Consider the following 24,589-nt stretch of genomic DNA (forward strand, 5'->3'; position numbering starts at 1 on the left):
CTCTTCAGCAAAGTTGCTCAGAATAATGTTCTCTACAACTTTTCTGAAGACACCAAAGCGCTATCTCGTCATCCCGTCAAAATAAAAATTCTGAACCACCCTATAATTTGGACCACCCTAATGTCCACCATACCAAAAGATGCCCCTATTGTTCCTGATCATTTGTCCCGAAGACACCAAAGCTTTAAATCTTAACGTGTGGCCGGTATCAATTTTGTCACGCTAGATTTCGGATACGGACCACTGTTCAATGTCCTACAATTTCGATCATCGATCGCACGACAAATACGACATTTTGGTGCAAAAACGTATGACATTCGTGCGAAAGTCACACGACATTGTCGTGCGACGTCGTACAATTGCACGGACGACAAACGACGGACGTCTGACGGACTTTTCAGTCAGGGTAATATGAAGTCAAGAATGTTTTTTTTAGCATTGATATGACATTTTATTGTTTCGAAGTTTAAAGCTCCGTAGTTTCCAGTTTGTTGGTAAGTATATTTTTGTTTGTAAATTTATCAACTTGTGAGTATAAGTTGTACTGCTTTGCATCAAAGCGATCGAAGTTGAGGGTTTTTGTCAGATCATCAGCACTGATAATATTTTCTTCGAGCGATTCTGGTCCAGAGATGTTTTTTACATGGCCTTCATCATTTTTAAACCATTCGTTTTCATATGCCTTCAACCAAATCGGATTGCTGCCTTCAATGCTGTGCTTGTTTGTGTTTGGAACCGAGGATAACAAACCCTTTGTCACCAGGTCTGAATGGGCAGCAGCTGTAAGCAAAAGGACATTGTAAATTTGTTTAGAGTTTGAGTTCATGAGCTAGTTTTGTACCATAATTTGCCACCCGAGCCGCTCTCAACTGACGCCGATATTTACTACGTTGCGAAACGCATAATGCTAGTATTACAATGAGTAAAGCACCAATAAATATGTTTGAAATTACTAGCCAAACAAAAACAGATCCACCAGATAAATCGGCAGTAAAAAAGGATGCTTCTGAAGCTTGTGTGTCAAGCACGTTGAATTCCTGTAATGGTTGAACACTGTTAAACACCACGCTAGACAAAAGCAGTACAAGTATACCTTGAAGAGTTCATTCAACATCTCAACATTCTCGTCCAGTAGTTTCAGTACGTCCGAAACGTCTAAAATAGAATTGTCTTTTCGGTTAACCAAGTGTATATAAACATCAGTCTTTGTTTTATCGATAGATCCATCACGATTTTCGTGGACACGAAAATCATCCACATTTACTATACAACTGCTAACATCACTCAGTGCACTGAAATGTTTTCAATAAATTAGTGATATTTTTTAAATTAACACTCAAACGCTCGGGTAGTCATTTGACCCAATTTTTTTTCTTAGAAATGTCATAACTTTTGATAGAATTGACCAATTTGGATGCTTCTCGTTGCAAAAGATCCAGATTTGTCTATATTTTTAACTGTCAGATGGGGGACAAATATGGTCCACTTTTACCGGAGATATTCCGGAATCCGTTGGGGTACCTCGGCCCTCCTATTTGGGGTTTTGGTTAATAAAACAAAAACCATTTCACAGAACAAGGCCGGAAATGATGCAAAACTTCAAGGCATCATTTAAATACATCACCCTGCATAGATATGGTTGTTTTTGTTTTCAGTGTTGGTGCGCAGGGATGTCAGAGGGGAGCATTTATCTCCAGAATTATTTAAAAATTCTGGAGGCTTTTTCTTTTTTTTCTTTTTCTCGAGCTTTTTTTTTCTCAACTGTTGTATCTTACACTAGCCGACTCCCACAGATGCCGATAATGAAAACTTGGTGAGGACTTTCCATTTTTATTGTATTTAAATTCAAACATATTAAATATGCTGATTATTCCCATTACACAACAAAAATGAAATATTAACTAAGTATGCTTTTGAATCGGTCGTTTTAATTTGTATTTAACTCTCAATTTAAATTAAACAAATAAATAATTATTGTTTACTCTGCATCGCTGTAAGAGTTTAAAATCAAGATTCCAATTATTTAATATGTATCATGTATAACCTCGAATTTCGCTTAAACATATAATCATTTAAGGTAAAATATAACTCCTTTTTACTCTTACAGTCGGTAGCTTGAGTTTAATAGCAGACATGTTAAAACTGTGTTTAATCAGCATTACATTTACATGAGTAAATGGTTAGTTTAGTAATACTACAATCAATTTAATCAAGCACGGCTTCGTCGCGTTGTATCTGCCGTGGCTTAAAATATAAAAAAATATAAATCATGCATTCTTTACACTATACAGTCACAAGTATATGTTTAATAATAAAAACTAACTCTACTTGATTTGCCCGCAATACCTTTCGGGGTATATCCTAGGGTTCTACCTCTCCTACTAACATTGAGTCCAAAACCTCCCTACAAACATCTATACCACTAAGGTGACGTAGGGTCCCTGCGCACTTTAGATAGGTGTTTACTAACATTCCTTCATTTCCCGAGGATAGCTTGGACCCGGCGTGGACCCCTTATGCCCTGGGCTGTATTACACACTCATCAAAAGATGAAGACATGGTATCTCCCGTGTTGGATTATTGTTCCGGATGAGGGTCTAACACAACCATACCAAACAGTGGGATAAGCGTTGTGGAGCCTTCCGGTGGTGGGGCGTCCTCCAAATGCTAATGCTAATGCTAATCACCCTGCATAGATATATGACATGGTCAAGACCTTCAAGCACCGAAACAGGTTCCAACCGGAAACGGATCATTGAGCTGATGTCGATTGGTGCCCAAATGGAAGCTGCTCCGGTGCCCCGTAGGATTGACCCATGTCAATTATTTTTGCTAGACTGCCAACCATTGAAAAAACGGCAAATATCCACTTTTTGCAAAAACGAGATATTAGCACTAGGTGGTAGAGGATGTTCCAACGCATCTTCTGGAACTTGAATTTCACTGATATAGTGTTTAGACATGGCTGCCGATGCGAAAAACCAAACGGCTAATATGCCACTCTTATGGGAAATTGCCTTGACGGAGATTTTGTGACAAACACTAAGACGCGTTTTTCTCGGAATACTTGATTTGGCATAATAGCCGAATTTTCAATGATGGGCAGTAGATGATGTATTAGAATGATGCCTTGAAGTTTTGCATCGTTTCCGGCCTTGTTCTGTGAAATGGTTTTTGTTTTATTAACCAAAACCCCAAATAGGAGGGCCGAGGTACCCCAACGGATTTTATGGAAGTTATGAGATTTCTAAAAAAAAAAATTGGGTCAAATGACTACCCGAGCGTTTGAGTGTTAATACAGTACAACAGAAATATATCGTTGACCGAGCGGTGAATTTGAAGCTTTAAATAAGTAAACACTAGAGTGGTTCAAACTATGGTAATTTTTGAGTCTAATACAGGGCCAAATCTCGATTATATATGAATATGAAACAAACCGGTCGTGCACGGTTCAACCAATTAAACAGCTGCACGGAGAAAAAATGGTTCCCAAAATCGTGAACAAGCGTTCATGAAAATGGGAACCACGAACTAAGTGTTCAAATTCCATGGTACGATTTTCAAAATCGTACCATGGCATTTGAACGCTTTGTTCGTGGTTCCCATTTTCATGAACGCTTGTTCACGATTTTCGGAACACTTTTTTCTCCGTGTGGTAGAAATTTCGCCAATTTTCACCAGATTCGTCTGGCGTTGCGCAAACCCTTGCTAAAATAAGCGTGTCTAAACTGCACAACAAACGTCCGACTGCGCCAGCCACTCAAATTTACCAGATTATTTTCCGAGTGGGAAGGTTCTCACGGGGCAGCCTCTCTGCAGTAACAGCAAGTCTGCCATTTCAGTTTGAAAAAAATTGTGTTTTGAGTGGCTATAGATGTTTTGCCATCCTCACTTCACCGAGGAAAGGCTATAAAATCACTCGAAAAATGAACTTCTTAATTGAGTCTCCTACGTTTGGCGAAGACTCAAAAGGCGAAATCACAAAAGGCGAAAATGCATTAGGCGAAATGTTTCAAAAGGCGAAAATCACATAAAAAGCACATTTGGCGAAAAATACACAAACCACGCGCCAGGCGCGTGGTTTGTGTATTTTTTCGCCAAATGTATTTTGTATAAAGCATTTCCTCAAATATTCCCGTTCTTTTTTCATATCAGTTTTACGGATTTTTCATTAATGATGTAGGGGAAATTCTCGTATGTTTGGCAGGTTAAGCACTCGCTCCTAACTCCATCCAATTTGCTGTTTTTCACTATTTAAACAACTAATTTTGCAAAACTTTTGATAGAAACTGGCTTACTCACTTCTTATTGAGCTATTTATCACTCCATTTAAGTTGAAAACGCTTTTAATTAGCTTTAATTGATTGTTAAAGTTCTGACCTGCCAACATTAGAGGCACGCTGGAATTAGATGCTGTTCCCCCAACAATCATAATTATTTTTTCTGTTTTAACAACATTTTTTGACCATACAAAGTCTCTAGATTACTTTTTGGTTCGCCAAAGTCAGATTCCCTTCAAAGAGCAAAGTGCTCACTCGAAATCCTGACCGTAGGGGTTTCGACTAGCAGCGTACTAAACTTCCAGAAGTGGTGTGTTCGTTGCCCATACCGGAATGATAAAGACGTAAAAGGGCCAAAACGAAGTCTAATTTTTTAAGGTCCGATTATAAACATAATAAACATATGAAGCACAATAGCTGTCGAACCTTTTAAAAATACTCTAGATGTGTAAACAAACAATCCACCCACGAACGAGCTGGATGGATTGTTTGTTTACACTTCGTAACTTCATTGTCTGAGAGAAAGGGAAAATCTTAATCAAATAATACTTTTTCGCCATTTGATCTTGCCTTTTGTGCTATTTCGCCTAATGTGGTGGGTCTACTTTTTCGCCTTTTGAATTTTCGCCTTTCGAGATCTCGCCTATTGAGTTATCGCCTTTTGTGGCAATCCCTTCTTAATTCGACCGCGTAGACCTACCTTCATGTATACTTATCGACTCAGAATCAAATTCTGAACAAATGTCTTTGCGTGTGTCTGGATGTGATTCCGTGCATTAAAAAATATGCACTCGATTATCTCCGGACTTACTGAATCGATTAGGGCCGTTTTGGCCTCATTCGATCCGTCTTGGGGTCCCATAATACCCTAGTTATTATTATGAAGTTTAGGAAAGTACTTCAAAAGTAATTCTAAAAAAAAACGATTTTGACCAATGTTCGGAAGATTTTAAAAAGGGTGGTTTTTGTAAGAAACCCCGTCTTGTTATATATTTTTGAAAAGGTATTTTAAAGACCTTTCCAATGAGACATCAAAGATCTGACAACCCTTTCGAAAGTTATCAGCGCTTATGAGTTATTTATACACTATTTGGAGGCCGGATCACAGATATTTCAATATAAATGATGTCCGGATTCATCATCAAACCCGTCGTTAGTTTGATAATCGAAAACCTTTTAAATGAGCCTAAAACATCAAAGATCTGACAACCCTATCAAAAGTTATCATCACTTATGTGTTATTTATACACTTCTTGGTGGCTGGATCTCAGATATTTTGATAGAATGCGAACTATCGTTGGATTGGTTTTTATCAGACCTTGTCGATGAAGATCTATAACCCCTATAAAAATATGAATAATACAGTTGATTTGGTTAACATTTTAAGGGGAATGTTGCTATTTTGAAACTAAAAACAACATGGAATCATCAGGTGATAGATTTGGCTGTTGCATATGGATCATTAGAGTGCAATATCAAAATTGATTTTCCAGCACAGCATTTTTTCAGTTCCTTTTGGGGTCCTAAACAACTCCCAAAAGTTTGGTAATGATTTGTTTAGTCCTTACATTGCGCAAAGCGATTCAATTTTCTATATAAATTTATAATGAATCCGGTTTTAGTAGAGCGTGAAACTTGAAGTTTTTAAATATTAACATTAAAAAAAAAGATTTTTCCCATACAAATTTATATGTAAAATTGAATCGCTTTGCGCAAAGTGAGGACTACACCAATCATTACCAAACTTTGGGTAGTTGTTTAGGACCCCAAAAGGAACTGAAAAGCTGCTGTGCTCATTAGATTTGGACAATTTTTTTTTTTCCGTACAACCATATTACACCCTAATAGATCATTTCCGTTGTTTAACTAACTGCAACTGCTGCACTAAAAAAAAATGCACGAAAACAAAATTTTGGTAGTACCAGCGATCAAAATGTGCCATTGGTTGCCCAGTAATAGATGGTAAAATACCATGAAATCATACCAAAATCATGTATGTGGAAGACCACAGGAATATCAAAATCTGATTTTCCAAGGGCACGAGAATACCTAAAAATAACACCATGGCAATACCAAGTTTTGGTATTCAAGCAATTCTCAAAAATCTAGAAGACCTCAATTTGGTATTGAAATGGTTTTATTTTGTGGTATTATTTTACCCTCGGAATAACATGGTTTGGTATTGTTGTGCCCTTCCACATACAAGACATTGGTATGATTTCATGGTATTTTACCGTCTATTACTGGGCAACCAAGGTAAAATTTTGGTCCCTGTTATTTTTCCAAGTAATACAAAAAAATGGTATTCTCGTGTTATTTACCCCTGCTCGGGGAGGGTCCACTGTAATTGAGAGTCCACTCAATCGGAAAATAACCCAGACGGAACGGGGAGCGTCTGGCGAGCGTTTTGTCTTAGGCTCTGCGCAAGACGTCTGGAAGATTTCCCCCCCTACTGGCTCAAGATTCTGGCGAATCTGCAACAAACCAGTCGTGCACGGTTCAACCGATTGAACCGATTGATTTTTGTGCCAGACACCCGAGCAGGGGTTATTCCAAGGGTAAAATAATACCATGTTATTCCAAGGGTAAAATAATACCTCAAAATAAAACCATTTCAATACCAAGTTGAGCTCTTCTGGGTTTTTGAACATTGCTTGAATTGTGGTTTGGTTGGCGGAATTAAACGGAACAACTCGTCTCTATGCATTCATTGCATGAATATCAAAACTTGGCATTGCCATGGTTTTATTTTTAGGTATTCCCGCGCCCTTGGAAAATCAGATTTTGGTATTCCTGTGGTCTTCCACATACATGATTTTGGTATGATTTCATGGTATTTTACCATCTATTACTGGGCAACCAAGAGCACATTTTGGTCGCTGGTATTTGCACAAGTAATGCTAAAATTTTGTATTTTTATTCCATTTTTAGTGCAGCAGTTGCAGTTGGTGAAAAACGGAAATGATCCACAACAACCAAATCTACTCACCTGATGATTCCATGTTGTTCTTAGTGATATTCTTCACCACATCGAATGCATTTTTCATTGATGAACGGCCTGTGCTTGATGTTCTTGAAGCTTTTGAAAAATAATAAGATTAAAAAATATGTGTTATTAAAATGAAACTACATTTTTTATATTTTTTTATTCTTTGTCCTCTATCTTAACCTATACCCTAACTGGCTCAATCGGCCTTGCCATCACGGAGCCGTGCGTCTATTTATAGATCCGAGATCTATTGTTCTTCGTCTTGATGGTAGATGATGATCTCCTGTAGGTCTTGTTGGAAGAGTCTTCCTTCCTTCCTTCACGCGTTGTGGTGTGGTTGGTTGGTCATCTCACCCACCGCTAGTTGTTGTAGTGGGGGGAGCGGCATGTGTGTGTGTGGTAATTAATTACCGTGTGTGTATCTGTTGCTCCCAGAGGGAGCAGGGATTCGATCAAATGAAACTGGTTTGAAATTCACCAAAATTCAGTAATCTGTCGATTGACTCGTTTTTCAAAATATTTGGTTCTCTCGACTTAGAGAAATTTCAACGATTTAAAAAAAATCTTAGTGGGTATCTAAAAAAAAATAAAATCAGCTTGAACATTTTTGGGTTTCAAGTCATTCTAGCGCAAAATTAATTATCTCGTAAAATTTATAAAAAAAAATCCCATAGTTTCAGAGGAATTTGATGAAACACTTCAATATTACCTATTGCGAGATAAAATCACGTTTCTCCTTCGCTATGAGTGACAGGAGATTATTACCGCCTAACAACCGCAGTATAAAAAAACAGCAAGTTAAACTGAAATTCTGCGTTGATTTGGCTGTCAACTGGGTTTGTTTTGAATATTTTCCGAAAAGTCAGCTGAAAACTCAGGGCAACCTTTGACAACAGCCAAAAATTTGTTCTGCGGTTGTTATGCGACCATAATCTTGCGGTCGTATCACCGCGCGTGAACTCTAATTATTGACGCCCGCAATAAACATAATACCAAAATGTGGCATCCTGACTGAAATTTTCCACAATTTCAAGTCATTTCTTTTGGGGGTATATCAAAAATGTCTAAAATCAAGTTTTAAATTTCCGGTTTTCAATGAATGCATTCGCTTTGAGACATCATTTTAGCGCAAAATTAATTATTTTGTCAAAATTGGTCAAAATTTTCCCACAGTTTCAGAGGAATTTGATAAAACACTTTAATACCAAAATAATACCAAAATGTGCCATCCTGACTTAGAAAATTTTCCACAATTTCAAGTCATTTCTGTAGGGGGTATATCAAAAATGTTTAAAATCAAGTTTGAAATTTACGGTTTTCAACGAAAGCATTCGCTTTGAGACATCAGTTTAGCGCAAAATTAATTATTTTGTCAAAATTGGTCAAAATTTTCCCATAGTTTCAGAGGAATTTGATAAAATACTGTGATACCAAAAGAATACAAAAATGTGGTGTTTTGCAATATCAAAACAACATCTTAAATTGGTATGATAACAAATTTTACTCTTGCATAATCCTTAAGGCAAATTTTGAAGGGTCCAGAAATACCAAAATTTGGAATTGATAACAGAGAAAGGTATTATTATACATTTCCCTTGTTATTTACCCATGCTCGGGCGCTGCGAGCTATTCCGCCAGATTTTCGCCAGATTCGTCTGTCGTTACGCAAATCTTGGGCCATTCGGGGGGGAAATCTGGAAAAATTACCATAGTTTGAACTCTCTAATACAACGATTCTCAACGGGGGTACCGGGCCTACTTGATTTACATGGCAGGGGGTACCGGCCTAGAAGAAGGTTGAAAATCGCTGCTCTAATAGACAAGTTTATGACCAAATAAATAATAGGGTAGACTCCATTTTCTGTTTTACTGAGTAAAATGCCTTACTCTCTGAATATGTTGATTTTCTCGCGCATCTCCACCGGCTGCAAACGCAACACAAATTTAACACGTTGATCCTCTCGCAACAAATATATGAACACGTGCGCATCATCTCTATGGCCTGCACTATCATTAACCATCACTTTGAAGTCGAAATAACCCTTCATGCCTTTTTGGGGATCGAAATTTATCTGAATAGCTCCCGTATCACGATCCACCAGGAATGGAGGCTTTCTCAAGTGATCCAGGCCTTCGTCGAGCGATTGTTTTACCTCTCCAATTTGATAGAAGCTCATTTGCGCATGAGTACCTTCGTCATGGTCTACAGCCTAAAATTGAAAATAAAGAATCACGTGAGTGCTAAGGAAACTTAGAAATTGTGAAACATTTTGATTTTTAAAAATAGTTATGTATAGAGACCACTGTCCTCAGCTTGCTGGGATTTCTATGCCGATGTTGTTGATATATGGGTCATTCCATCTCAACTGTGCACGAAAAAGTGCAAATTTGAAAATTACCCTCTCCGATCCTGCTCAAATTTGGCAGAGCTGTTGATACTATCAAAACATTGAAGAATCCCGAATTTCATCCAAATCGGACCACCCCCTCCATTTTTGTACCTCCCCAAAAATTGACTTTTGGCGATTTTTGACCAAACCTCCTAGTTTCAAACGGCGATAGCTCAGGAACCACAAATCTCAGAAGGTCGGTCTTAGACTCAATTTTGAAGGAAATTGGACGTAGAATCCATTTCCGTGATCAAAATTTTGATTAATTTATTTTTTCTACCTGTATTGCGCAATTGAAAACTTTAAACGGCCGTATCTCAAAACACCCCAACTTATTTTTTTGATTTGACCTCACCATCGTGTTACCCGGCCAATTTTACATAAGAATCACTTATCGACAGAAATGATTATGTTTCGTTCCAGAGATATCGAATTTTAAAGTGTTGTGTTTTCGAGATTACCTACATCAGCTTCATTCGCCGCATCTGCTAGAAGCACACAGGTGAGCTGATCAATAACTGCTACCTGGTGTTCTGGGAGATGATTAATTTAATTTATGTTTTTATAATTTTACGCAAATATTTATTCAAATGGCTAATAGGGGAAATTCTCGTATGTTTGCCAGGTTAAGTCCTCGCTCCTAGTTTCATCCAATTTGCTCATTTTCACTATTTGAACAACAAAATTTGCAAAACTTTTGATAGAAACTTGCTTGTTCACTTCTTATTGAGCTATTTATCACTCGATTTCAGTTGAAAACGCTTTTAATAAGCTATGGCAACATTAGAGGAACGCTGAAATTAGATGCTGTTCCCCTACCTTGATCAATCTATTTTTGTGAAAGGAATATTTATTGGGTTATTTTGAATGCACCGTTTTTTACGTGTTGCTAACCGTTTTAGAGTACCTTCGAGGCCATGACTAGGGCCTTTGTCATGGGCGGTAGCAAAATAGCGCCATTTAGCAAAACCCCAAAACCTGCTTTATTATTATTATTATTATTATTATTATTATTATTATTATTATTATTATTATTATTATTATTATTATTATTATTATTATTATTATTATTATTATTATTATTATTATTATTATTATTATTATTATTATTATTATTATTATTATTATTATTATTATTATTATTATTATTATTATTATTATTATTATTATTATTATTATTATTATTATTATTATTATTATTATTATTATTATTATTATTATTATTATTATTATTATTATTATTATTATTATTATTATTATTATTTATTATTATTATTATTATTATTATTATTATTATTATTATTATTATTATTATTATTATTATTATTATTATTATTATTATTATTATTATTATTATTATTATTATTATTATTATTATTATTATTATTATTATTATTATTATTATTATTATTATTATTATTATTATTATTATTATTATTATTATTATTATTATTATTATTATTATTATTATTATTATTATTATTATTATTATTATTATTATTATTATTATTATTATTATTATTATTATTATTATTATTATTATTATTATTATTATTATTATTATTATTATTATTATTATTATTATTATTATTATTATTATTATTATTATTATTATTATTATTATTATTATTATTATTATTATTATTATTATTATTATTATTATTATTATTATTATTATTATTATTATTATTATTATTATTATTATTATTATTATTATTATTATTATTATTATTATTATTATTATTATTATTATTATTATTATTATTATTATTATTATTATTATTATTATTATTATTATTATTATTATTATTATTATTATTATTATTATTATTATAGTTTATTATTGACACTTTGCCATAATTTGGCAAATCTGATTTATGGTTTAAAAGATTGATCATATTAAATCAATTTTTATATTGTGAGCCAGCTCCATTTGATTAAATGATGATTTTGGTCAAGGTACATTTAATAAAAAAATCCTTATACGTGAGGACAGCAGCCGTATTGTGTTCCAAGAATCTAAGAATTAAAGAAGAAAAAAAACTGTAGTTCGGACGGTGTCAAAATCATCGCAACTAAATTTGGGGAATTAGCCACTTTGCAGCAGATCAAACTTTGTTATTTTCTTAAATTTTTGGTGGAGTATGAAAAGGATTTCTGGAAGGTATCCAGAAATCCTTTTCATACTCCACTAGAGTACAACGTATAAACAATTTTTTTTCATATGTTTTACTCAATAATGTATCGTGCACTTATTGTTCAGTGTTACTAACAAGATTTCATTTTCCTGCTCGCTTCGTCGGATTCCAATTCTGCCCTTAACTGTGTGTCGTTATTACTCTATCCTATGGGTTAGCACAGAAATTCACTTCATTATTTTTTGTTGAGCAGATACACATTCGCGATTAAACTCCAGATTCCTACAGTGTTATACAGTTATTTTTTGCCCAATTTGATAAAGATTATTTATGATGAAATATTATTTCAATAAATGACCAGGTAGCAGTTATTGATCAGCTCGCCTGTGTGCTTCTAGCAGATGCGGCGAATGAAGCTGATGTAGGTAATCTCGAAAACACTAAACTTTAAAATTCGATATCTGTGGAATAAAACATATTCATTTCTGTCGATAAGTGATTCTTATGTAAAATTGGCCGGGGAACACGATGGTGAGGTCAAATCAAAAAAATAAGTTGGGGTGTTTTGAGATACGGCCGTTTAAAGTTTTCAATTGCGCAATACAGGTAGAAAAAAATAAATTAATCAACATTTTGATAACGGAAATGGATTCTACGTCCAATTTCCTTCAAAATTGAGTCTAAGACCGACCTTCTGAGATTTGTGGTTCCTGAGCTATCGCCGTTTGAAACTAGGAGGTTTGGTCAAAAATCGCCAAAAAGTCATTTTTTTTGGGGAGGTACAAAAATGGAGGGGGTGGTCCGATTTGGATGAAATTCGGGATTCTTGCATGCTTTGATAGTATCAACAGCTCTGCCAAATTTGAGCAGGATCGGAGAGGGTAATTTTCAAATGCTGTTCCGCTTCAGATGGAATGACCCATATGTTGATGCTGATATCGATAGTTTCCGTAATTTTAAATTTATCGAACAATTGATGGAGAATTTTAAAAGATGATCAATCAAATTGCATCCAATTTATTTAGAATATAAGAAAAACCATTCAAAAACATTTTTCCTTAACCCCTTAGGGCACGCAAAAAAATAAGGCCTATTTTAATCAACAAAATATTTTGTTGTTTCAAGTTAACGATTTTTTGTTGAAATAAATCTCAAAACCAATTAGAGCGAGATGTGGCGCTATAACCACGGCAAATAGTGTCCAGGGCATTCGAGGAAATACAATGTCCCATCCCAGAGGGTCTTGGAGTACCAAACCTTCTTAGCATGGTGCACCCAACGAATACAACCAAATCTCGGAGCGTATGGTGGTGTAACCCCACGCTTCTTCCTCCCCTGTCGATTCGGAATTGTGTTGTTGTTCGAACACTCAGTGCTCAAACTCAACCCACTTCAAACGAATCATGTCTCTGCGATACGGCTTTACGCAGTAGGCCTGGCCGCTTTAACGCTTGTGATGTTTCAATGCATTCCGATGCAATGGCGCACTACAAATGTTGATAAATAACAAGAAGAGTGCTAGGCGTAATCTCCCGAGCAGGGGTTAATAACACGGGAATACCATACTTTGGTATTACTTGGCATAATAACAAATACCAAAATGTGCCCTTGGTTGCCCAGTGATAGATGCTATAATACCATGAAATCATACCACAAAACTGTATGGGGAACAAGGGGCTGGAAACTCTAATATTACTTAAGAATACTGAGTATACTAACGATATTCCAGTATACTTATTAGTATACTAACCGAAAAGCAATAAACTGTCAGTATATTAAGATACTCTCAGTATATTGGTAAGTATACTGGCGATATGTGAAGGAAATAATAAGTATACTAACATATATTTTGATATACTGGTTAACATAATAATTATAGCTCTAAGAGTTTCCAGCCCCTTGATGGGGAAGACCAATGCAATACCAAAACGTGCCATTCCAACATGCCCAACAACAAAACAATACCAAAATTTGGTATAATACCAATGATTGGTATTAACTTACACTTTAGATAATTTTTCAAGGGCTCGCGAAAACCAAAATTTGGTATTGATACCATTGAATGGTATTATTTTGCATTTCCCTTGTTATTTACCCATGCTCGGGCTAACCTAAGGCACTCTCCAGGATCCCTTCGAATGATTGGCTCCTAGATTAGATTAGATTAGATTAGATTAGAAATAAATCTCAAAATCAATATCAACAACTCTAAATTTATAGTTGAATTTACTCTGTGTATTTTGTCAATCACTTTTGGAAATATTAACAAAATTATTGCGTTGAATCAACTTCATTGTGTTTTTGGCTTCCTCACTGAGGTAAGGCTATAATCCTCCGAATCCTCTAAAAATGAACTTTTTATTAAAAGCTCAAAGACCCACCTTCATGTATTTATATCGACTCAGAATCGAAAACTGAACAAATGTATGTGTTGTTACTTTTTAACTTGGAGGTCAACGCCTCCAGACAAATCCACCTCTCCCTGGTCTAATAGCCACGGGGATCGGTGGTGGGCTCTCCACTGGCCTCTTTTACCAAACGCGGCGAGCTTTCGGAGAGGACTCCTCAGCTCTGGGTCGAGATGCAACAGGGGGAAGCTGATCAGGGACTCAAAAGAAACACGGTCTTTGCATTTTTCACTTGCTTTTTAATTACTTACGAAGTGTTCGTGTGTGTAAGTGTGTGTTCGGGGCCGGCCGGCGGTACTGCGTGCTGCTGCTGGTGTTCTGCACTCCAGTTTGCTGCGAGCTGCTGACGATGATCTCGGCGAAGCCTCGTCAGGCTCACCGAGTCGCGCACAGGTGTGCTTCTGGACGGGTGCGGATGGACCGACGGAGCCTAGCCAGGCTACCGAACGTCGGCGGATGAACGACCACAACGGGCGTGGTGGTAAGCAAAGAGGGTGCTTTACCTCGCAAACCGAGGACGGCGGTCGGCGGGTGCCACGTCAGGACACGTGGTCAACGGGACCTTCTTGGCGAGCTTTTTGGGCGTGCTCGACTTCTGGCTGAGACGTTGGACGTGTCTACAGCTTAAAACTGTTGGATCCTGATTCTACGCAATTCTGCACGTTGCTCCAAATCACTTTTCCACTCGCGAGGATAAACTATCCGTGGTCGACTTTTATTTGCCTTTGGTAACCGGACGAACTTCTTAGACCGAGTTACTTATATTCTGGAACTTTGATGGGTGTTGTTGGTTCCGAGGTTCAAGTGGAAAAGATCGCTGCAGTGGACATGACCCAGTAGCTAACCCCCCCCACGATCATCCAGGTTCATCTTGCCCCTTTTTTATTCATTCCATCGTTAGTCGCACGGCAGTACACATAATTGGTGAGGAGTGTTTAACAAATTGTGTTATGTGTATTCAAAATGACCGTTGCTAATCCTACTGTGGAGTTTATTCAAACTAGTGCTCCTAAACAATTTCCTTCTATTAGCCATTGATTAAAGGACGAACGAATAACATACAATGACTAACCTATCATGTAATATGCAAAACATATAGAAAATACTACTAAAAAAACATCGAAACTATGGAAACGAATATTATGGCACGGGTCATCATAGTGAGTTCACTCCGAAGAGTACTATGACCGTTTGCTCTCACTCTCTATCTCTTGTTGCTCTTAGTGAGTAGTAGGGTAAAATGCCACAACGGTAACAGTGTGTGTGTATGTGTGTCTCGAGTTATGACCACTTAAGTGATATTTTTTTTTACTTTTTTGAAGCCGGATCTCACTTAAATGTATGTAAACGATGTCCGGATCCATCATCCGACCCATCATTGGTTAGGTAATTGAGAGACCTTTCCAATGAGTCCACAATATTGAAGATCTGGCAACCCTGTCTCGAGTTAAGACCACTTAAGTGATATTTATGTACTTTTTTGATGACGGATCTCAATAAGATGTATGTAAACTATGCAAAATCTGCCCAGCATTTCCATCACCACGAAGACCCTCCAAAAGAGGTAAGAAGAAGAAGGTGGTGTTTGTGTCGTGGCACTAATTGGAGATGTTTAAGGGTCTTTTGGTGGAAACTCGAGGTCGACTGGACATCGAGGCGGACCGGTGCTGAAGAAGCCACGGGCGGCGTGGGCCGAATCGAACGGGCGCGTTGCGGGACGAGAGCACACGTTTGTGCGAATCGCGTGAGAGCGCGGGGACGCGGACTGACTTCGGGGTGACTGCTGAGGGCGTAAGCGGCAGCATTTTACAAGTTTTGTTTTGTAAGTGCTTGTTGTTGGGGATATTTTTGCTTTTGAAGACTTTTTGAGAGTTCAGCGAAGATGATGGAGGTTAATCCCATTGATCTGAGCAATGAAGAACTCAACTTTGAGTTAGAGCTTCGTGGTGTAGCAGGCCTTGGGCCGATGACGCACAGAATTAAGTGTACGACACTAGAGAAAGTTATGCAAGCTAATTTGAAGTCGGGGAAACTTTACGCATCCTCGTCTCACGTGGTGGATGGACCGTCGGAGATTAAAGTCTGTCAATCGCGGATAAATCGATTGTTGCCCCAAATTATCACCGGAATAGAACGGAACAATATCGCTTTTCTCGAACCAATCGTGTCGCGTTGAACCATTACTACAATCGGTGTGAGACACGATCGCGCGTACGAAACGGCAAATCTTCCGAATGTGAAAATTGAGCCGAAAAGGTTGGGCAGGCCTGCGGTACAGTGTCAGTTCGGTTTCAAACTCCACAGCGACGACGCACAACAGCACAGCTGTCAGCAGCGGTAGCGCTCGGCAAAACAATCAGCTATCGCTAGCAGGTGCAGTTGAGGGCGATTCGTCGGGCATGGAGAGAGGAAGTTCTGCAAGTGCGCGAAGAACATCTACTGGAGCCATCCCGAGGAGAGCGTCGAACCAAAGCGTGAATGATCTGCTGATCCTGTCTGTAGGGATTATGGGTTGCAGGATTGAATATGTAATAAATTATTAAAATGGTATTTATTATAAGATTGATATAATTCATAAATAAGAGTTTAGAGCGCAACAAAAGTGCGCACCTTCATGAATATTGCCTTGTTAGCTGATAGCGGATGGAGTGCGAGAGCGCGCTAGCGAGCTGCGAGAGAGAACAACAAGCGAGAAAACAACGAGATGCGCGTGGCTGGCGAAAGAGAGAATGAAGATTGTCAAATCAGTTTTGTGGTTAATTTCTGTGGAATAAGACGTGTTGTTTGTTAATTGCAAAATATCTGTGTTTTTATTATAAAAGAAAGTCCCCGATCACGACAATGGCACAGTCCGGTAAGTCGAACCTTTTGATTCATGAAAGATTAATTGTTTTGCTTGAATTGTTGTGTTGTGAAATCCAACAGTTTTGTTTACCTTTCAGGATGCAGATGCAGGTGCAAAGTTTCGCTTTGTTGTTTTGCCTGTGTTTTGAAACAGGTAGATTTTTGCTTGAACTTGTTATTTGAAATTGATAAAAGGCATAAAACTGTCTGCGATAATTGACGGTCTTGAATTTAATGAATGATTTGCTTGTTGTTGTGATTTTGGGAACGAATGTTTTGTTTTGAAGAAGTAAGTTTGGCTTTTCGTTGTGATAATTGAAAACCAATGTTTTATTCTAAGTTTATGGTGGAATTTGAAGGCAAATAATTTGCTCGAAATTTGATTGTTTTTGTACAATCACATTTTTGCTTTAGATTTGATTGTTGTTGTTTTGATTGACGACCAATGTTTTGTTTTTAATTTGATGCAATGTTTATTTATTTGATGCAATGTTTGTTGTTGTGGAAATTGAACTCCAATGTTTTGTTACGAATTAGACTTCAATTTTTTCTTATTTTTGTGATTGATAAAAATCAATATTTTGTTTATAATTTGACAAAAGATTTGACAAGATTGTGGAAATTGAAAATCAATATTTCGTTTTGAATTTGATGGAGGATTAGTTTGCGATTGAAGGTAGATAATTTGTTTTTAATTTAGTTGTTGTTTTGGTAATTGAAATCAAATTTGTTGTTTGAATTTGATTTTTTTTTGAATTAAGTATACTTTATTGAATCTTTCTTATAATAATTACATTTGGTTTACATAATAAGTGGTCAGCTGTAGCTCTTCAGCTTTAGTTTGCTTTTCGTGATTTAAACACTGTTCATTTTTATAACTTTAAAAGTATATGATTTATCATTTTTGTAACACTAGGTACAATGAGGAAAAAAAATGTTAAGAAAACATAACCTAACCTAAAACTAACTTAAACTTACAATAAACTAAACCAATCCTTGAATCAAGGGGTATTCAGATATAGCACATTTTTCCCTGAATTTCAAACATTTTTCTTGAATCTTCTGATCCAACATTTTTACTTCTGCTAATTCATGAACCTCACTTGATCTTATCCAGCCAGGAACATTCAAAACCATTTTGAGTACCTTGTTTTGGACACGCTGGAGCTTCAATTTATGAGTTCTAGCGCAACACTCCCAAACAGGTACTGCATACTCAATAACGGGGTAAATTATTTGTTTGTAAACTGTTAGCTTATTTTTCAAAGATAGCTTTGATTTTCTGTTAATTAAAGGATACAAACACCTGATGAGAATGCTGCACTTGTTCAATATTTTATCTACATGCTGCCGAAACAATAGTTTCGAGTCAAGTATGAGACCTAAATAGACAACTTCCTTTGACCAGGGTATTGAAACATCATTCATTTTATCAAAACATCATCCTTTGGGGCAAATCGGGCCGATTTGGAAAGTGGAAAAATGATGGTTTGAGTTTTGGCTGCATTTATGCGAATTTTCCAGTCGCCAAAGTATTCGGAAAAACGTCAAGACCCTTCTGAAGACGGCCAACTAAATATCTGGTTATGTTACCCTTATAAATAACGGCAGTGTCATCAGCAAAAAGTGACAACACACCATTACCAGGAAGAGTAGGCAAATCAGATGTAAAAATATTGTACAGAAGTGGGCTAAGAATACTTCCTTGGGGAACCCCAGCATCAATGTTGAATAATCCAGAAGCAATCCCATTCAGAAAAACCTTGAACGATCTCTCCGAAAGATAGTGCTGGATAATTTTGATAAGATACATTGGAAAACCGTACAAATACAGTTTATGTATCAAACCATCATGCCAAACATTGTCAAAAGCCTTCTCAACATCCAACAAAGCCATAGCAGTTGATTTAGACTCAAGCTTATTCTGCTTGATGATTTTAGTTACTCTCGTAAGCTGATGAGCAGTATTATGTCCCTTCCGGAAGCCAAACTGCTCGTTCAAAATTATATTATTATCGTTGGTAAAATCCAAAAAGCCTTGAATAGATGACCTTCTCAAAGAGTTTGGACAGACTACTCAAAAGACTTATGGGACGATAACTTGTTGGCGATGTTGGATCTTTTGAGGCTTCAAAATTGGTATGACTTTGCCCAGCTTCCAATTGGTGGGAAGTAACCAATTTGCAAACATTTATTGAAAATATTGGCTAGATGTTGAAAGAACTGAACACTCTGTTTTTTCAACACTAGATTAAAATGTTATCAAAGTCTGGAGCTTTCATATTTTTCATTTGTTTAACTGCAACTTTGACTTCCTCACCAGAAACATGGGAATCTGCAGGAAATTCAAAGGTAGAGTCATTGATTGTTGAAATACTATTGGCAACTGATGTTTCTTTACGGCTGGTCATGGAAGCGCAAAGATTATGTGAACTAACAAAATGAAGCCCAAGTGCATTTGCCTTTTCCTCGGATGTAATCAAACGAGAATCCTCAACAATAAGAGGAGGAATACCCGAGCATGGGTAAATAACAAGGGAAATGCGTAATAATATCTTTCTCTGGTATCAATACCAAATTTTGGTATTCCTGGACCCTTTAAAATTTTTCTTAAGGATTATGCAAGAGCAAAATGTGGTATCATACCAATTTAAGGTATTGTTTTGATATTGCAAAATTGCAGCATTTGTCAATGGTCGAACACCACATTTTGGTATTCTTTTGGTATTACTGTATTTTATCAAATTCCTCTCAACTATGGGAAAATTTTGACTAATTTTGACAAAATAATTAATTTTGCGCTAAAATGATGTATCAAAGCAAATGCCTTCATTGAAAACCGGAAATTATAAACTTGATTTTAAGCATTTTTGATATACCCCCTAAAGAAATTACTTGAAATTCTGAAAAATTTTCTATGTCATGATGGCACATTTTGGTATTATTTTGGTATTAAAGTGTTTCATCAAATTTCTCTGAAACTATGGGAAAATTTTGACCAATTTTGACAAAATAATTAATTTTGCGCTAAAATGATGTATCAAAGCAAATGCCTTCATTGAAAACCGGAAATTACAAACTTGATTTTAAGCATTTTTGATATACCCCCTAAAGAAATTACTTGAAATTCTGAAAAAATTTCTAAGTCATGATGGCACATTTTGGTATTATTTTGGTATTAAAGTGTTTCATCAAATTCCTCTGAAACTATGGGAAAATTTTGACCAATTTTGACAAAATAATTAATTTTGCGCTAAAATGATGTATCAAAGCAAATGCTTTAATTGAAAACCAGAAATTTCAAACTTGATTTTAAACATTTTTGATATACCCCCAGGGCCGTATCTAAGGGGGGTGTTATGGGTGTTCAACACCCCCCATGGAAAAAAATGGCTCACACCCCTAACGCCCCGTAGGGCCGCCATTTTATGACTATCAAAATTTGACACCCAGAGAAAAACTTCACTCTCACTAGATACACCACTAGTGAAAACTCAACTCTCAGTAAATACGCCCTCATAAAAACATTTGACGCTACGAAAAAACTCCACTTCACAAAACACGCCCATCTAAAAATATTTAAAATAACTATGTTCGTTGACGCCAAGAGAAAAGTAAACTCTTACTCAATACGCCCTCATGAAAATATTTGCAAAAAAAAAATAATCGTTGACGCTTTGAGAAAACCCAACTTTCATTAAATACGCCCTCAAGAAAATTAAAAAAAAACTTTGATCGTTGACGCCTTGAGAAAAACTCTACTTGAACTAAATACGCCCTCAAGAAAATATTTAAAAAAAAACTTTGATTGTTGACGCCTTGAGAAAAACTAAAGTCTCGCTTAATACGCCTTCATAAAAAAAATTAAAAAAAACTTTGATCGCTGACGCCTTCAAAAAACTCAACTTTCACTAAATACGCCCTCAATAAAATATTTAAAAAAAATCTTTTATCATTGACGCCTTGAAAAAAAACTCAACTTGCACTAAATACGCCCTCAAGAATATATTTTGAAAAAAACTTGTATCGTTGATGCCTTGAAACTAAACGATACTCTTAATTATTTCATAAAGGCGTATTTACCTTCATAAAATAATTGAAAAAACTTTGATCGTTGACGCATTGAAAAAAAAAACTTTCACTAAATACGCCCTCAAGAAATTATTTAAAAAAAAAAACTTTGAGCGTTGACGCCTTGCAAAAAAACTTCCACAAAATACGCCCTCAAGAAACTTTAAAAAAAGCTTTGATCGCTGACGCCTTGAAAAAAAAACTAAACTCTCGCTTATTACGCCTTCATTTAAATAATTAAAAAAAAACATTGATCGTTGACGCCTTGAAAAAAAAGTTCACTAAATACGCCCTCAATAAATTATTAAAAAAAAAACTTTGATCGTTGACGCATTGAAAAAAAAACTAAACTCTCGCTTAATATGCCTTCATAAAAATTATTTAAAAAAAACTTTGATCGTTGACGCCTTGCAAAAAAAACTTCCACTAAATACGCCCTCAAGAAAATATTAAAAAAAAAACTTTGATCGTTGACGCCTTGCAAAAAAACTTCTACTAAATACGCCCTCAAGAAAATATTAAAAAAAAACTTTGATCGTTGACGCCTTGAAAAAAAATCAACTGTCACTAAATACGCCTTCAAGAAAATATAAAAAAAGTTTTGATCGCTGACGCATTGAAAAAAAACTTAACTCTCGCATAATACGCCTTCATAAAAATTAATTAAAAAACTTTGATCGTTGACGCCTTGAAATTTTATTTTTCACTAAATACGCCCTCAATAAATTATTTAAAAAAAACTTTGATCGTTGACGGCTTGAAAAAAAATTCAACTGTCACTAAATACGCCCTTAAGAAAATATAAAAAAAGCTTTGATCGTTGACGCCTTGAAAAAAACTAAACTCTCGCTTAATACGCCTTCATAAAAATTATTTAAAAAAACTTTGATCTTTAACGCCTTGAAATTTTATTTTTCACTAAATACGCCCTCAATAAATTATTTAAAAAAAACTTTGATCGTTGACGGCTTGAAAAAAAATTCAACTGTCACTAAATACGCCCTTAAGAAAATATAAAAAAAGCTTTGATCGTTGACGCCTTGAAAAAAACTAAACTCTCGCCTTCATAAAAATTATTTTAAAAAAACTTTGATCGTTGACGCCTTGAAAAAAAAAAACTTTCACTAAATACGCCCTCAATAAATTATTTAAAAAATAACTTTGATCGTTGACGGCTTAAAAAAATCAACTGTCACTAAATACGCCCTTAAGAAAATATAAAAAAGCTTTGATCGTTGACGCCTTGAAAAAAACTAAACTCTCGCTTAATACGCCTTCATAAAAATTATTAAAAAAAAACTTTGATCGTTGACGCCTTGAAAAAAAAACTTTCACTAAATACGCCCTCAAGAAATTATTTAAAAAAAAACTTTGATCGTAGACGCCTTGCAAAAAAATTTCCACTAAATACGCCCTCAAGGAAATACAAAAAAGCTTTGATCGTTGACGCCTTGAAAAAAAAACTAAACTCTCGCTTAATACGCCTTCATAAAAATTATTTTAAAAAAAACTTTGATCTTTAACGCCTTGAAATTTTATTTTTCACTATATACGCCCTAAATAAATTATTTAAAAAAAAAAACTTTGATCGTTGACGGCTTGAAAAAAAAATCACGCCCTCAAGAAAATATAAAAAAAGCTTTGATCGTTGACGCCTTGAAAAAAACTAAACTCTCGCTTAATATGCCTTCATAAAAATTATTTAAAAAAAACTTTGATCGTTGACGCCTTGCAAAAAAACTTCCACTAAATACGCCCTCAAGAAAATATTAAAAAAATTTTGATTGTTGACGCCTTGCAAAAAACTTCCACTAAATACGCCCTCAAGAAAATATTAAAAAAAACATTGATCGTTGACGCCTTGAAAAAAATTCAACTGTCACTTAATACGCCTTCAAGAAAATATAAAAAAAGTTTTGATCGCTGACGCATTGAAAAAAAATTCAAAAAAAAAAATCAAATTATTCGCTCTACAGCATTGCCTTGGCGTTCTCGATTGCGAGATTCCTACTCGAAACTAGGTGTCCGAAGGCATGATTGTTGAGGCAATTGCAAACCTCTTTTTACACCTAAGCTTCCATCCACCTCGGGATTCGAACCGACGACCTTTGGATTGAGAGTCCAACTGCCTACCAGCGACTCCACCGAGGCAGGACCAGGAGGCGACTCCTACACCTGGACTGAGCTAACGAACTAACCTCTAGGTTAGACCGGGGCCAACATTTACTTCCCTGTCCGACGGAAGGCGTGATCAGACAAATCTCGTCTCAAAATTTGCCACCGGGACCTTCTGGGATCAAACCCAGGCCGACTGGGTGAGAGGCAACCACGCTTACCCCTACACCACGGTCCCGGCTTGGTCCCGGCTCGAAAAAAAATTCAACTGTCACTAAATATGCCCTTAAGAAAATATAAAAAAGCTTTGATCGTTGACGCCTTGAAAAAAACTAAACTCTCGCTTAATACGCCTTCATAAAAATTATTTAAAAAAAAAACTTTGATCTTTAACGCCTTGAAATTTTATTTTTCACTAAATACGCCCTCAATAAATTATTTTAAAAAAATCTTTGATCGTTGACGGCTTGAAAAAAAATTCAACTGTCACTAAATACGCCCTTAAGAAAATATAAAAAAGCTTTGATCGTTGACGCCTTGAAAAAAAACTAAACTCTCGCTTAATACGCCTTCATAAAAATTATTAAAAAAAACTTTGATCGTTGACGCCTTGAAAAAAAAAACTTTCACTAAATACGCCCTCAAGAAATTATTTAAAAAAAACTTTGATCGTAGACGCCTTGCAAAATAATTTCCACTAAATACGCTTTCAAGGAAATATAAAAAAAGCTTTGATCGTTGATGCCTTGAAAAAACTAAACTCGCTTAATACGCCTTCATAAAATTATTTAAAAACTTTGATCTTTAACGCCTTGAAATTTTATTTTTCACTAAATACGCCCTCAATAAATCATTAAAAAAAAACTTTGATCGTTGACGGCTTGAAAAAAAATTCAACTGTCACTAAATACGCCCTCAAGAAAATATAAAAAAAGCTTTGATCGTTGACGCCTTGAAAAAAACTAAACTCTCGCTTAATACGCCTTCATAAAAATTATTTTAAAAAACTTTGATCGTTGACGCCTTGAAAAAAAAACTTCCACTAAATACACCCTCAATAAATTATTTAAAAAATAACTTTGATCGTTGACGGCTTAAAAAAAAATCAACTGTCACTAAATACGCCCTTAAGAAAATATAAAAAAGCTTTGATCGTTGACGCCTTGAAAAAAACTAAACTCTCGCTTAATACGCCTTCATAAAAATTATTTAAAAAAAACTTTGATCGTTGACGCCCTGAAAAAAAACTTTCACTAAATACGCCCTCAAGAAATTATTAAAAAAAACTTTGATCGTAGACGCCTTGCAAAAAAATTTCCATTAAATACGCCCTCAAGGAAATATAACAAAAAAC

At 35.6% G+C, this 24,589-nt stretch overlaps 1 protein-coding gene across 1 annotated transcript in view; it reads right to left on the reverse strand.

The window, feature by feature from the left end:
• Positions 1-435: 435 nt before the first annotated feature.
• Positions 436-24,589, reverse strand: part of LOC6052736 (cadherin-23) — a 244,791-nt gene continuing 220,637 nt past the window's right edge. Inside the window, exons 11-14 of the mRNA XM_038248957.1 lie at positions 9,157-9,479; positions 1,094-1,292; positions 842-1,037; positions 436-780 (exon numbers count right to left, since the gene is read on the reverse strand). Of these exons, the coding sequence (XP_038104885.1) occupies positions 467-780; positions 842-1,037; positions 1,094-1,292; positions 9,157-9,479 (1,032 nt within the window). The 3' untranslated portion in view covers positions 436-466. The remainder of the gene's footprint in view (positions 781-841; positions 1,038-1,093; positions 1,293-9,156; positions 9,480-24,589) is intronic.

The sequence above is a fragment of the Culex quinquefasciatus genome, chromosome 1 (genome assembly GCF_015732765.1).
Source record: "Culex quinquefasciatus strain JHB chromosome 1, VPISU_Cqui_1.0_pri_paternal, whole genome shotgun sequence".
In the NCBI taxonomy this organism is placed as follows: Eukaryota; Metazoa; Arthropoda; class Insecta; order Diptera; family Culicidae; genus Culex; species Culex quinquefasciatus.